Raw genomic sequence first — 14281 nt, forward strand, 5'->3', positions numbered from 1 at the left:
TGTTATGCCTAATCCATCATAGTTATTAATAAGAAATACAAAATTGCATCAGACCCTGGTAGGAACCCCCATTGTCCTTCCAAATTTGACAATAAACTACACTATGGTTTCAGCCACAGTTGTGCATCATTACAGCACCTGCATCTAGATCATGATATGGGACAGCCATAAACTTCATTACAGTCCAGATACACCACTTACTGCTCCCCTACCAATCCATTTAGTTAGTGTCTAAAGGAAATTGGATACGTGTCATCTGTTCTTGATAAATGCATATAAGCAATTTATCACTTTCTCCACTTGCTTATGAATTGATTTAATAATCTGTCCCAGTTACCTTCACAGATTGAAAGTAAAGTGACTGGACTTGAATTCCTGAGGTTTGCCTTTTTAAAAGACTGGTGCTATTTCTGCATTTTACCTGGGAGTCTCCAGGAGGTCACAAGTAATTGTTAATAGTTCAGTGACTACCTTACCTAGGGGGAATCCATCTGGTACTGAAAACCTGAGTACATCTAATTGATCTAGACAACCTTCAACCTGTGTTTTCCCTCAGCTGGCTTGCATTACTAATTGTTAATTTTAACTTTAAGCATCTGGTGACTGTTAACCTTTTTTGTGAAGGGCCAAGCAAAAAGATCACCCCATGTTTGATAAGGCTTCTCTATATTTTCATTATATCCTAAATGGTAGATCAGTGCTAGGATATCAGTCAACCTCATCAGTGTATGAGCTAACTCAATAATAACAAATTTTTCCATAGACCACAACCTGCAATAACTTCACTTTTCAACTGGGGACAAAGGAGAAAGCATGCTTTCATGTTCCTTTTACTGTCTTGTTTCTCCAAGAAGTGATCGGTACAACTGAGAACAAGAACTAAAATGGAAGCAGTTCCTTGAAACCAAGTAGGAAAATAAATTAAGTTTGTAAGCGTAATATTCCTGACGAAGCCATTAGAACAAAGAAATCAGGAAAAAAAAAAAAAAAAAAAACAGAACATGGTTGGAGGTATGGTCATTTAACAACTTGCAAACAAGTTGTATTGTTGCCTTCATGCTTCAGAGAGTACAAATGTTTCATGCTCCCAGTGGTTCCAATGCAGAGGATTGAACGTAGGGCGGGAAGGGACCGCATGAGGTCATCTAGCCCAGCCCCCTGCCTGAGGCAAGATCATCCCTGAAAAACCGTCCCAGCCAAGCATCTGTCCACTCTCATTGTAGCCTAGCTAGTCATTTTCCAGTCCGTATTTGTGCATGCAATTATTCCATCCCAAGTGCTGGACTTTTTCCAGTTTATCCACTGTTCCACCCAACTTAAAAGCTAACAAATTTGTGGATAACACTAAGTGAATCCCATCATCCAAATCATTAATGAAGATGTTAAAAAAATAATAGGACCCAGGACTGACCCCAGAGGACCCCACTTGATAGCCATTGATTACTATGATGATCCAAGTTACACATCCACCTGACTTTCATCTAGTCTGTATTTCTTTAGCTGGTTAATAAGCATGTTGTAGGAGACGGTGCAAAAGCCTTGTTAAAAGTCAAGGTATATCAAATTCATGGCTTTCTACCCATAACCCCAGACCCCATCACCTTACCAAAGAAGAAAATCAAGTTAGTCAGGCATGATTTTCCTTTGGTGAACCCATACTGGCTACTCCTGATCACCTTGTCCTCCTCAAGGTGCTTCAAAGTAAGTTTCCTTGACTGCCTACTCCATGATTTTTCAAGTATTGAGGTCAGGCTGACTGGTCTGTAATTCCCTGCATGTTCCTCCTCTTTTTGCAGATTGGTACTGTATATACTCTTTTCCAGTCATCCTGATCTCACCTGACTTGCATGAGCTCTCAAAGATAGTAGCCAGTGGCTCTGAAATTACTTCAGCCAATTCTTTCAGTAACCTAGGGTGCTTTCCCAGGCAGCCCTGAAAGCATCTAGCTTCTCTAAGTACTCCCAAAACTGGTTTTTCCATCACTGTTTGTCTCCTTCCCTTTTTTGCTGCCAACTGCATTCATCTGTTAGCTGGCATTATTTGTGAAGACTGAAATAAGAAAGGCATTTAATATTTTATTTATTCAATTTATATGCTTCCCCTCTCAACAAAGGATCAGGAAAGGTTAAGAATAGTACAATACAGTAAGAAGCCCAAGTACCTTGTAAAACAGGATGACAAGACAGCAGAACCATTTAAAAGGAAACTAGAATATCATTTCCAAGCTGAAAAATCCTAAGCAGCATCTCAGCCTAGATTTGTTTGCTAACCCCTGCTCAGATAGGAAGATCTGACAGTGCTTCTGAAAGGTGTCCTGGCTCAGGCTCTGGCAGTTCCAGAGTTGAAGAGAAACTGCCCTCCCTTCTGTTTTTACCACGCAGACTGGATAGTACCTACAGCAGGTTGCACTTGGCCGACTTTAGGGCCCTATAGGTCAAAACTAGCACCTTGAATTATACCCAGAAACTTATTTAGGAGCCAAGGCAGCCTCCAGAAGAGTGGAGTTACGTGTTCCTGGCAACTCCTCAAAGGCAGAAGGTGGGTAGCACACTTCACACCACCTGCATTTTCTGGAAGATTTTCAAGGGCAGCCCTAGGTAGAGTGCATTACAGTAGTCTAGCCTTGAAGTTATGAAAGCAGAGTTTTCAGTTCTAAAATCTAAAAGAAAGGGTTACAGCTTTCTCACCAGATGGGTGTTGGTGAAAGGCCCTCCTAGGCACGACTGCCTGTCAAAAATCCAGGTGCAGCAGTGGATGCAGGAGCACCTCAAGAATGTGAACTTACATGACACTGGAAGGTTGCATCCTATTCATTTATAGGTGTCCCAATCCCCACCAAACCAAGTGATCTACGCGCTACCATCATCTCCGTCTTACCTGGATTCAGTTTCTGTTAGTTCATTTGCATCCAGTCTTGAACTACAGCCAGAGACTGTGAAAGGACAGACTGGATCAGAAGAGATGATTGTGTCAGGACTGATCGTGTAGTTTTGCTTTTAGATTAGACAATGCATTTGTACCAAATAGTTTGGATAGGGGTAATCCTACCTCTAGTAGGAGGTTAGATTAGGTGACTTCTAGCAGTCCCTTCCAGCCCTATTTTTCTATTCCAATATGAAAAGCTTCATCCACATACTGATGATGGTGCCTCACTCAAAATGCCCACGCAGTTCTACCATACATTGAATAAGAGGTGTGATCAGATGGAGCTCTGGGGGACCTCACAGAAGAGGTCTTAAGGAGATGACAAACACCTTCACATCATCACCTTTTTGGACTTCTGTACTAGGAAAGCTCAGAACCAGTTTAGAGCTGTTCTGCAAACACCCACCAGGGCGCATAAACACTTCGTTAGCACTTCATGGTCAACTGTATCAAAGGCCATTGAAAGATCGCATAAGATCAACAGAGCACAATTTCCCCTGTTCATCTCCAGGCAAAAATCACTGACCAAGGCCACAGTGTAGTCTCTGTGCTATATCAAGGATGAAAACCACACTGGGAAGGGTCCAGAAAACCAGTGGCATCCAGATATGCCTGGAACTATTAGGTAGCCACCCAGAAGGTTCAGTGACCTTCCCCACAAAATGGAGGTTGGAGATTGAGAATCCCTGCCCTAGCCAGTTATTGCCCTACCAAGGGTACCTTGAGATCCTTTCACGGGTACTGTCAGTGTTAGCACTGTTAGGTCTGCAAACATGATTCACAAGACAAAACCAAAGATTTCAAATGGGAATTCAGAATGTTAAAAACATTCCAATCTGTTGTAACTTTGGGTCCATTACAACAGAAGGGCTATTTTCTCTTTAGGTAAAAAAAAAAAAAAAAAAAAAAGAGTAAAAAATAAACACTGGCATTTTCTGTGGCATGCCTTGAGTCTAAAGAGGTTGAGAACCACTGGGTTAGGGAGTCAACATCAAATGATAGGGCCAGATAATTGCTAGCTTAAGAACATGTCTTCCCCAGCTTGTTTTTACAAATTAGGATAAGCACAAGTCCAGTTTATAACTTTGTTGCCTTCTTCCCCGCCCTCGCACAAGCAAATCCTCTACATCAGTGGGTAATAGCAATTTTAAAAGGCCCAGCTTACTCAACCCCAAACTCGGACTGCAACAAAAGTGGTGGTCCCCAGCTGGATACACGCGATTTTGTCTGCAAAGTAAGTAGGAAATGCATTGCAGTGAAGTTAAACCTCAGTTTCCATGACACAACTGGATTAACCAGGACATTCACCACCCAAAGAGTTCTGCCCAACGATACACTCACTGCAGGTGCAATGGCAGCAGAGAAGGAAAGGTTCTCCACCACCACAGTATAGCCTTTAAAGAAATACCTACAATGCAATCAGCTTTGGCATTGGGTGAAAGTTACCTGCACTCTAACCACCTACTTTCCCACTTAAGTTGCTTCAGTCCCCTTTCCTCCCTACCCCTCCGCACACCCCCACAAGCCTGGCCCTCAATCTCACACTGGGGGGAAGGGCTGTGGCTGTCCCAAAAGCCCATCCAACCTATCTACCCAAGAAACACGCTGTACAATTTAAAGAGTGGATGAAACAGGAAACCCTCCCAAAGGCAACACTAAAGGCCCCCTTGCATGTTGCCCTTCAGCAGCACACCGAGGCAGTTCCTGCCCACAGGCCTTAAGAGGTCTGGGGCCAGGCAGGGGCCTCGCTTGCTCTGGTTTGGCTGGCCATGCGGTACCTGTTGTCAATCCAGGCCTTCCTTGGCTCTGGGCTAAGCATCTACAACTGCAGAGGGAAGAGGTAGAGGCAGCTCCTGCCAGGCAGATGCTTGCTGTAGTCCATAAGACTTCTCTGCCTCATCTAGTTATATAGGAAGAGACAAAAACTCACAAAAGAACCCCTTTCTATTGTCTTCTATGTCCCTTGCCAGCTACATGTCAAATCGTGCCCTGGCCTTCCTGATTCTCCATATGCCCACGCAATACTCTTACACTCTCCCCTAGCACTATGACCGAGTTGCCACATTTTATAGGTTTCCTTTTGGAGTTTCAGGTCATTGAAGAAATCACTGTTTAGCCAACTTGGTCTTCTCTTGTGCATCCCATTCTTTCACTGTATTGGGTTAGCTTGCTCTTGTGCCCTTATTAGCTAACCCAGTATTTTAATGGAGAGCTGTTGCATTTGTAATGAGGCAAGAACCTGACATTCCATTTTCATCTCTGACAGGATAATATCACTGCTTGAGATCGTAACTTTGTATTTACTTATTCACTTGTTACTGGATTGGATAAAAAGATATAGTTACCATTAAAATGCTTAGGAACTGGAAGAATATTGTGGTCTCTCTCTGAAGTCAAGGCTGTTTATTTAAAAAGAGCTGTTTTCCATACAAATTTGGTTAGTGTGACCCCAAAATCTTTTAAACCAAATCTAACATTAACATGTTATTTGGTTTGTGTCAAGTTATTGCTACTTCTCCCTCATCTCAATAATCAGGAGTTGTCATAGTACGTATATGGTTACTCTTTTCCGCTTTATTAACAAAGGAAAGTAAGAACTATGACAACACTATCAGTTAAACATGGCAACCCTTGTGGAAAGGCTTTGACTTTTCAGAGAGCAGTGGTAAGTTTTCAGTTTATCGCCTACATTTTACTACCAGAGGCATTCAACTGGGGATGAAGAATGCAAGAGAATGAATGCTGGACCTCTAATGTATGACCATCTTGCATTGGAATAGCAGGACTTCAGTATAGAGGAAAAGGGAATTAAAGTAATTAAACTGAAAAAGAAGATTTTCAAGATCTCCCTTACCTCGGATTGATAGCTTACCTATTTGGCAATTAACAGGTCCTGTTGGTCTATGTTTGAAATAACAGTAGCGTTCTCCTCCAAGTGCCCAAACCCATGTGGAAAAAAAAGATGACATTCAATGGAAGAATTCCATGACTAGGTGCAAACAGTCTATTACGTGGACCCAGAGGTAACTGGTATTGGAACTGTGAGCATATGTAATTTTGAGAGAAAGTGGTGGCCATTTTACACATACGATTACTTATGTGTGTATATGCTTGTAGCTGGACCAAACTGCACATCTTTGTCCACCAACAATTTAGAAAACAATATCTTGTTTGTTTTCTGCATCAAATCTTCAGCCACTGTACAGATCAATATCAATGGTTTACACCAATTATAAAGAGATTAAAAAGACAGTGTGGGTTTGGTTTACTAATGGCAGAAAGAACCAAACTATTACCACAATTATCACTTTAGCATCTATTAGAAATGCTGAGTTCTAATAAAAATTACACATCCATTTAAAAATCAGGATTTAAACCATTTCATTTTTTTCTGTAGTTTGAACTTTTGACCAAGTAGTATCTTGAGAAGCTCCAGATAACAATGCACACAGAAAATAAGATACAACTCTCAACGGCCCTTCCCCTGATTAGTACCGCATCACCACTTCTACTAAGAATCAGCTCTGCAGTGTTTTCAGAGTGGAGTGAGAATAAGCCAACAGTAAAAGAAAAGCTGGTATATCCCAGCTTCCACAAAAGTTTAATGAAAGTCAGGACTGGGGAGGTGGGTGGATTGGTTGGTGGTCTGTTAAGGTTGGGGAAACTCGCTTATTGGTTTGGGATTAAATACAGAAGAGGAAAACTAAATACCAACAATCAATCCTCTTCCAAGAGTTAGTATTTTCTACCAGAAGAGTTTTTATCAGAAGAAGCTGGGGAAAAGGTATAGACATGCAAATTATGCTTTTTTTCTAGAAATCAGAAACATACCCTACAGCAGAAAAAAGTTGCATATAAAACTGGAGTTTTACATGCATGATGGTGATGAACGGGTACAGCGGCACACAAAACACTTACCCTTTGGTAATTTTCAGCAAGGCTGATGAAAGAAGTCTGGTGTGAGAAGCGAACTGTCCAAGCAAATCCAAAGGAAAAAGAATATTGAAACCAGGATCCTTCGGCATTTTTACCTTGGTGTTGCTGACTATTATCTGGGAGTGTCAGTTAATCTTGAGAGACCTAGGAGCCTAGCCTAGAGTTTATGAAGTGAATCTTCTTTGTTTCTTACTGTCAGGAAAAGATGGTAAGTAATACCAGAGGAGCAATTATCATCAGTGTGAGGAATGCAAGAGATGGACAAGTTAAAAATTTGCCTTTGCCCAACCACTATCTTAGTGCCGTAAATCTTATACAAGTGCAGGTTGGGGCAATTGTTTTTCCCCTTCCTCGCCTGCTTCAAACAGCAAGATCTGATGCTGAAGTATCATATAAGGAATAACAATGTTAATTTCCTCTCTCCTAGAGAAAACAGGAACATTTGAAAAAAGGCATATGCAAGTCATAGTAGTCACTTAATTTTTATTTAACTTTTTGGGGCAGTGGGGGCAGAAAGAGCATACACTTTTATTTGTACAATATTTAACAATCACTTTTATTCAGGGCAGGGGGGTTTGTTTTTGTTACTTGCAGAAAAAGAGCAAGTACAGTTTGACAGTAGTACAACCACCTGTGCCCAAAACACTGACAGATACAAAGAGTAAAGCTAAAATAATTGCTTACCAATATCTTGAGAGGTAACGAATAGTATATGGACCGAGACTGCACAAAAAAACCCAAAAAAACAAACAAACCGTACTGCTGGTTGAATATCTGAGGTAAATGATGTTCCATCAAGGATGCTACTTGTATCATTTTGCCCATAAAACTATATAGCTTTCTGTACTTTGTACCAAGTGTTCCTAATAAAGATAAATGCATTAAAAAGGTTAAAAAGAGAAACTGGAAAAAAAGCAGTCAAACTGATAACCCCATGTGGTAAACTATACTTAGCAATTTATTCTGTTGAACCCTAGCATGAACATGAAATTCATTACTAGTTTATCTGGTTACATTTTAGTTGGCATACCGAGATTGGATTTTAAAGTCACGTTTACATGGATTTCACTGTCTCAAACAGAAGATACAAAGTAGTGATTCTTAATCTTGATTTGTAGTTTCCAAAATACCACCATGAATGACAGTGCTAGTTCAATAACTCCAACAATTGAGGCACAGTCTCTGCTCTGAAATGCTAAGGTACATGTAGTAATAAGTGTACAAAGAGTAGTCATGCATTGTGTGATATAAAAATTTCCTAGCATCTAACAAAGTAAAAAATAATGCAGGGCTTGGACTTTCAGTAAAGCCAAAAACTGGCTAATCCATCAGTCCTGTGGCAGTTATACAGCAATCATCTAAGTAGACAGAGGCAAGCCAAAAACAGTTGAAAGTTAGAGCCATAGGACTGGCTTTTCTTCACAAGCCAAAAATACAAGGTGAACCATTGGAGCTGACCACACATGTACATATACACCACCATACATGCTGTATGAATAAAGTATGTAAAGTGACAACTGTCACTACATCTGCTAGTAAGTAATGCCAAAATATTTTCACCAGCTTAAATCTTATTTATTCCTGTCCTCATTCATAAATCTGGCTCAAGCATTATGTTAACTTGCACATCTTCTACATTTACTGTACTGTAAGTAAAAAAAAAAAAAAAATACATATGTTAAAATGCCCTGCAAAACAGAAGTCGTCTTATGTATCAGAACAGCTCACCAAATTTCAGTTATTTACCAATTATAAAAGCATTGTTACTATGAACACCCTTTTCACAGTGATACTGTACTATGTTGTTAAAAATCAGAAAACTACAAGTACAACATTCAAACTTGTGGGGATTTCTAAAAGCAGAGTTTTAAAATATAAAGATAAATATTATCCCGTTAAATTTGTCTGATGACAGGCTTCGTGACTTCCCTACATCACTTGCAAACATGAAGTGCACTAGCAACACCAAAGGAGCTCCCAAACAGCTTGGCTACTAGGACCCATATCAGCAGAAGTTAAAGAAGGATCATGCAGGGATGATACAAGGCCCATCCATATATGACAGAGGTCATTAACAAGACATTATTTTTGCATTGAATCCTGAATAACTGAGCTGGCCCTTACATCATTTAGGCTGTTCCTTCTACTTTTGCTAATGAAGGAGTTTAAACTTGGAAGAGGAGTACAAAGTTTGTTGTAAAATATGGACTGTATTTGTTCAGATCTCTTAAGCCATGATTACATCTTGCTGTGCGTTTAAAATATTGTATCCTTGCATCAAAAATGGAAGCAAAATGAAAGTCCAAATCAAGAAAATGGGCGCAGAAGTAGTTTGTTTAATAAACAAAATGAGCAAGTTGCACCCAACAGTACCAATACCCGAAAAGAACAAGGGTTCTGGCTACTGTGAAAACTTAAGCCTAATAGTGACAAAGAGCAAGCAAAACAGTAGTGGGTAGTATGTTACACAAGAACAACATTGTCATTACCCTCCTTCCCCTCCCTGCTTAGTCTGCTTAGGTCTTGTTCATACCTAACTTCTTTTATTGTTCCCAGAGGTCACGTGCATATATAGGTAGAACTGAGAGTATTCTGTGGTTTTATAAATAACTGTTTAAAGATAATATTCACAATGAGCTCCTGATTGAGACATTAAAAGCTTCCTTAAAAAAAAAAAAAATGTAATGTATGATTTAAAACAAGAAGAAACACACCTGACAAAATTCATAGCATAATACTGGCTGTTGTTGGTTCAGTACTCTATAGAGTGTTTTAGAAAGTAAAACTTCATCTTGGACTGTACAGGATGTGAAGGATCAAATAAATGTAGTGTAATATTAAGTATGAAAAGCACTTTGGCACCTACCTACCATCAATTTTTTTTTTAATGTTAAAAATAAGGCATGACCTCCTAAACCCTAAAATAACGTTGGAGTCAGTTGTGAAAATAATTTTAGGTTTTGTTTTTTGCTAGACTGTGCTACCTAAGTTTGCATTAGTTACCTCTAAATAATCATTGCATATTTTAAGTTAACCATAACTAAGTTATCCCTGAATTATTTTAAACAGTTATATCTGAAATCTGTGGCTATGCTTTTCGACATGATTGTACGCATCAGAAACATCAGATATTACTCTGACAAGATGGCACCAAGCTTAAGTGTAATGAAGTTGCAAATCTCAAAGCAGAGTGAGGAATTCTGGGTAATAAAGCTTCCTGAGGTGATCTTGAAACAGTGATACAGAACGCACTGCACTGCATACTGTTGAGTGAAACAGAAAAGTACACCAAGCAGACCTTAACATACATAAATAGGAAAACAAGCCTTCTTTAAAAAGAATAATTAAGAGCTTTCCAGTGTCACAGCTCACAAAATTAAAAAAGTCATGCTTAAATTTTCAAATAATCCTGACACAGCAAACCTAAATAGTATTTAGTTAAATAAACGTATGCAATATTTTGGGAACTGGAGGTAAGATAAAAACTTTAAACTAAAAACAGGAAGAAAGGGGTTTTTTTGTTTCAAAACCAGCGCTTTTTATACACAACAAGCTAGCACAAGAAAAGGCTAAAACACTGCTTTAGGAATGGCCATTTACTGTTGGCATGAAGCATAGCTTACCCTTTTTTTTTTTTAAATAACACAGTGAATTTGTAATACATCATTTACAAAACATGGATCAATTTATTATTCAAATTTTGTTAGTGTTGTCAATCTCATAATTTAGCAGAGTTGGAACTGAGGTATACCTTGTTGAGGGAGGTTAAAGTAATACTTGGAAGCCTCTTTGCTATATCCCACTTGATTACTTTTTGTTTATGTACAGAGAACAGCAGCACACTAAACATTCACAAGCTGTGTCATATTGGCATTACAATAGTCATTTTTATAAACAACAGCAAATGCAATAAAAACATGTTACCCTTTTTTAAATCTGAAATGAAATGTTTGATTTAAAAAAAAATAGCAGTAGTTCATTTAAGGAATTAGTCTCTTCTGACAGATATTAAGAAATCTGATGTCAGTTTTTAAAACACTTGATTAGCCAAGATAGGTCCATATTCTTCATTTACGTTCCTTAATAACATTTTACCACTTCTTAGTCACATGTCCTTCAGGCATATGCAGGGAATGCAGTAAGTCTCATGGATCCACGGTTGAAAATACAAAGACTCCTCAATGACATTCCAAAAAGACTTACTGTTCCTCATTTCACACTGAAAATAATAATAATATCAGCAGTCTCAATAGCGTTAGCAGCTCCAGTTCAGAGTCCTGTTCTGTTGGTCGGATACATGACCAGTGCAACAATCATAGACTGGATTCTTTGGGAGGAAAGTCAACGTTTGTCACCATGGTGACCACAGTCACAATGTCTTCTGTTGTTATAATATTAGTTAGTTTTTGCATCTGAATAATTCGTTCTTCTACGCACCCAGCCGACAACCTGGCTTCTGCATCATGATCCCAACATTCCTCTATCGTTTCACAAAGCATTGCCATTCCCTAAAGAAAAATGTAATATTATATGTATTATATTAAAATGTACGAGCTAGGTCTATAGTTAACATTGTTTAACACTGCCCATTAAGTGACACTGTTTTCAATTCTTTCTTACATTCACAAACTTTTACTGTTCCAGAACTGTTTAATATCACTTTACCCACCAATGAAGTTCATAAGCACCTTTGGAGGGCCTTAGCATGAGAGCTGGTATTTTAAAAAATAAAATCTATTAGCTTTTACTATTATAGCGAACGTCAAGAGATACTATCCAGAAGGTAAAGAAAAATGTCCATAAAGATCAGAACACAACAAACTCTGAAAACTTGCTGACTTTATTACTTACAGCATGTTTCTGCCAGCACTCTCTTAAAATAGGCCTCTTCTTCTTATGAACTACCACTTCTTGCATATCTTCAAGGGATGGATGCTGGCCAGTTTCCTCTTCAAATGGCAACATGTACTCATCCACTGGTCCTGTAAAAAAAGTAAGTGTTATGTTAAATAACAACAGTTTTGTTTTTCTGACAATTGGTAGCCATTAATTTAACGTATGACAGTGTACTACCTAGCAATTTATTTTCTGTTGCCAGGAAAAGCTCATCCTGAAACTAAGTGGCTCAGTGTTGTGAGACAGAAACTTGAGTTGAGAAGCTACAGAATTAAACGATTACTTCCAATAATCACAATTCTTTAGCTCCCACATGCCCATGTGCTTCATGTATACAAGATAAGATTCCTTTGCTTAGTGCCCACAAAGATAGCTCATATACTCTGAGCCTCTGTATGCTCCTATACGAAGGCATACATGTTAGGGTCTTTGTAACCCTACCTATGTTCTCTCATAATCTGAAGCCGGCTCTAGCTGAGGACTCCAAAAAGAAGGGATGGAGAGCAGTGAGCAATAAAGATAAGGGAATGAAGAATAAGTGTAATATCATAATAGGGATTTAACTGTAGACCACAAAACCAACAATGAGGGGTCTTGATTAATTAACAGAATCGACCACAGTACGTGACTTGACGATGACAGCAGACTACTGATCTAGACATATCTGTTGGAACAAGAATACAGAAAAAAAAGATAGCCTGTCCAAAAATTGTGGAATGAACTAGGGGAAACTTTTTGACTCATAAGAAGGACAGGATCTTCTTGCTTTAATTCTGATCAAGAGAGAAACTATTTGAGAATTTGAAGTCAGAACCTGATTAAAATATTCATGAAATAGAGTTTATTAGGAAAGATGGGCAACAGTGGAAGGGATACAATGACAGTGCATTACAAAAGTAGATTCTTCACTGAATTTTTAGGGCTTCAACAGGGTGGAATAGAATTGAGCTTGGGCATCTAATTCCACTCAAACATCCAACAGGGGGAACAGGGTCTAGCCCTTAGTAAAGAAAATCCCCTGGGAAGCAGCACTAGGAGAAAAGGAGTTCACTCTTTAATAAAGGCATAATACAGAAGGGCACATATTAAGCCGCCTTTTCTCACAAAAACTTGGGATGTCAAAATATGTTCCTAGTACAACTCAAGATATAACATCTCCACTGAAAAAACAAAACAAATAATGAAAACAGAAAAAAAAAATCCCTGCAAGCCAAAAATTAAAAGTTCAGGATAATAACTGAACCAAAAATTAAAAGTTCAGGATAATAACATTTAATTTAGTTCTTAATTATTTTAACACTATAATTAATTTAAACTGCAAAGCAAACAAAGAAACAGGTTTTTATTTAAAAGTGTCGTGAGAAATTATCAAGACATTTTGTTCTTTTCCCACAAAATTCATTTTGACAAATGTGCATTTTCAAAAAAATTAGGCTGAAAATGTTTTGCCTAATCTTGCTTGCAACACCCTAGCTTTGATTAAAGCTTCAGAGTATAATTGCAGTTTTGTCAGATACCATATTGTCTTTTTTTCCCCAGAAGAAAGACACGGCGCCCTCTAGGGCAGTGAGATTCTCAGCCATTGCCCAAGAGATCCTTTTATGGGTATCAGTGTCCCACACAATATTAGCACTGTTAGGTATGCAAACACCTACACATGCTTCTTAAGATAAATTCAGAAATTTCAGACAGGAATCCAGGGTATCAAAAACATTCTGACTTGTTGTGGTCTGAGGTCTTTGCAACAGAATTGTTCTTGTATTTTTCCATAGTCAAGAAATGAGTGAAAGCTAAGAGCTAGTATTTTCCTAGGGGTGCTGAGAGTCTAAAAAGGTTGAGAACAACTGTTTTAGGGACATACATGAACGCACAGATTAAAAACTGCCAATTTACTGCTTTAATGCGTATAAAGGTTCAAGTTATACTCGTTTTGAAATCACACATTTGGCTTACCATCTGATGCAGTACATCGTGATGCCAATTCCCAAAGGACTAGTCCCATGGCATACATATCTATTCTCAAAAAAGCATCCCTTTGGAAGTTTATAGCACCTTCTAATACCTCAGGAGCCATATACCGCCGTGTGCCAACCTTAAAAAAAAAAGAAAAAAGAGAGTTATTGAAGTAACTCTCATTTCTTTTAGACCAAAAACTGAATCATAGAAAACTAGGACTGGAAGGGACCACCAGAGGTCTCTAGTCCAACCCCCTGCCTGAGGCAGGATCAATCTGTTTGGACAAGGAAAATATTGTTTCAAACTTAAATCACAGATGTCCCTCACTGAAGACACAATCTAGCAAGATGCTGCATGGCCTCAGCTATCCCTGTAGTTCAGGGGTGCTCAAGCTCTAGCCCGTGGAGCTCACCATGGGTCCAGGGATTTGGTGGCAGAGGAGCAGCAGTAGTGTTAACTGCTCCCAGAGCCATGGCAATTAATACTGCCACCACGCTCCTGCTCCCAAATTTCTAGAGCTATGGGGAGCCCCATGGCCTGTGGGCCAGATCACATGGAGTACAGTGAC

At 38.9% G+C, this 14281-nt stretch overlaps 1 protein-coding gene across 1 annotated transcript in view; it reads right to left on the bottom strand.

The window, feature by feature from the left end:
* Window positions 1–7327: 7327 nt before the first annotated feature.
* Window positions 7328–14281, bottom strand: part of ACVR2A (activin A receptor type 2A) — an 84853-nt gene continuing 77899 nt past the window's right edge. The window contains exons 9-11 of the mRNA XM_090045808.1: window positions 13711–13849; window positions 11713–11843; window positions 7328–11369 (exon numbers count right to left, since the gene is read on the bottom strand). Of these exons, the coding sequence (XP_089901934.1) occupies window positions 11175–11369; window positions 11713–11843; window positions 13711–13849 (465 nt within the window). The 3' untranslated portion in view covers window positions 7328–11174. The remainder of the gene's footprint in view (window positions 11370–11712; window positions 11844–13710; window positions 13850–14281) is intronic.

The sequence above is a fragment of the Crocodylus siamensis genome, chromosome 4 (assembly GCF_052110815.1).
Source record: "Crocodylus siamensis isolate JL-2025a chromosome 4, ASM5211081v1, whole genome shotgun sequence".
NCBI classification, from domain to species: domain Eukaryota; kingdom Metazoa; phylum Chordata; order Crocodylia; family Crocodylidae; genus Crocodylus; species Crocodylus siamensis.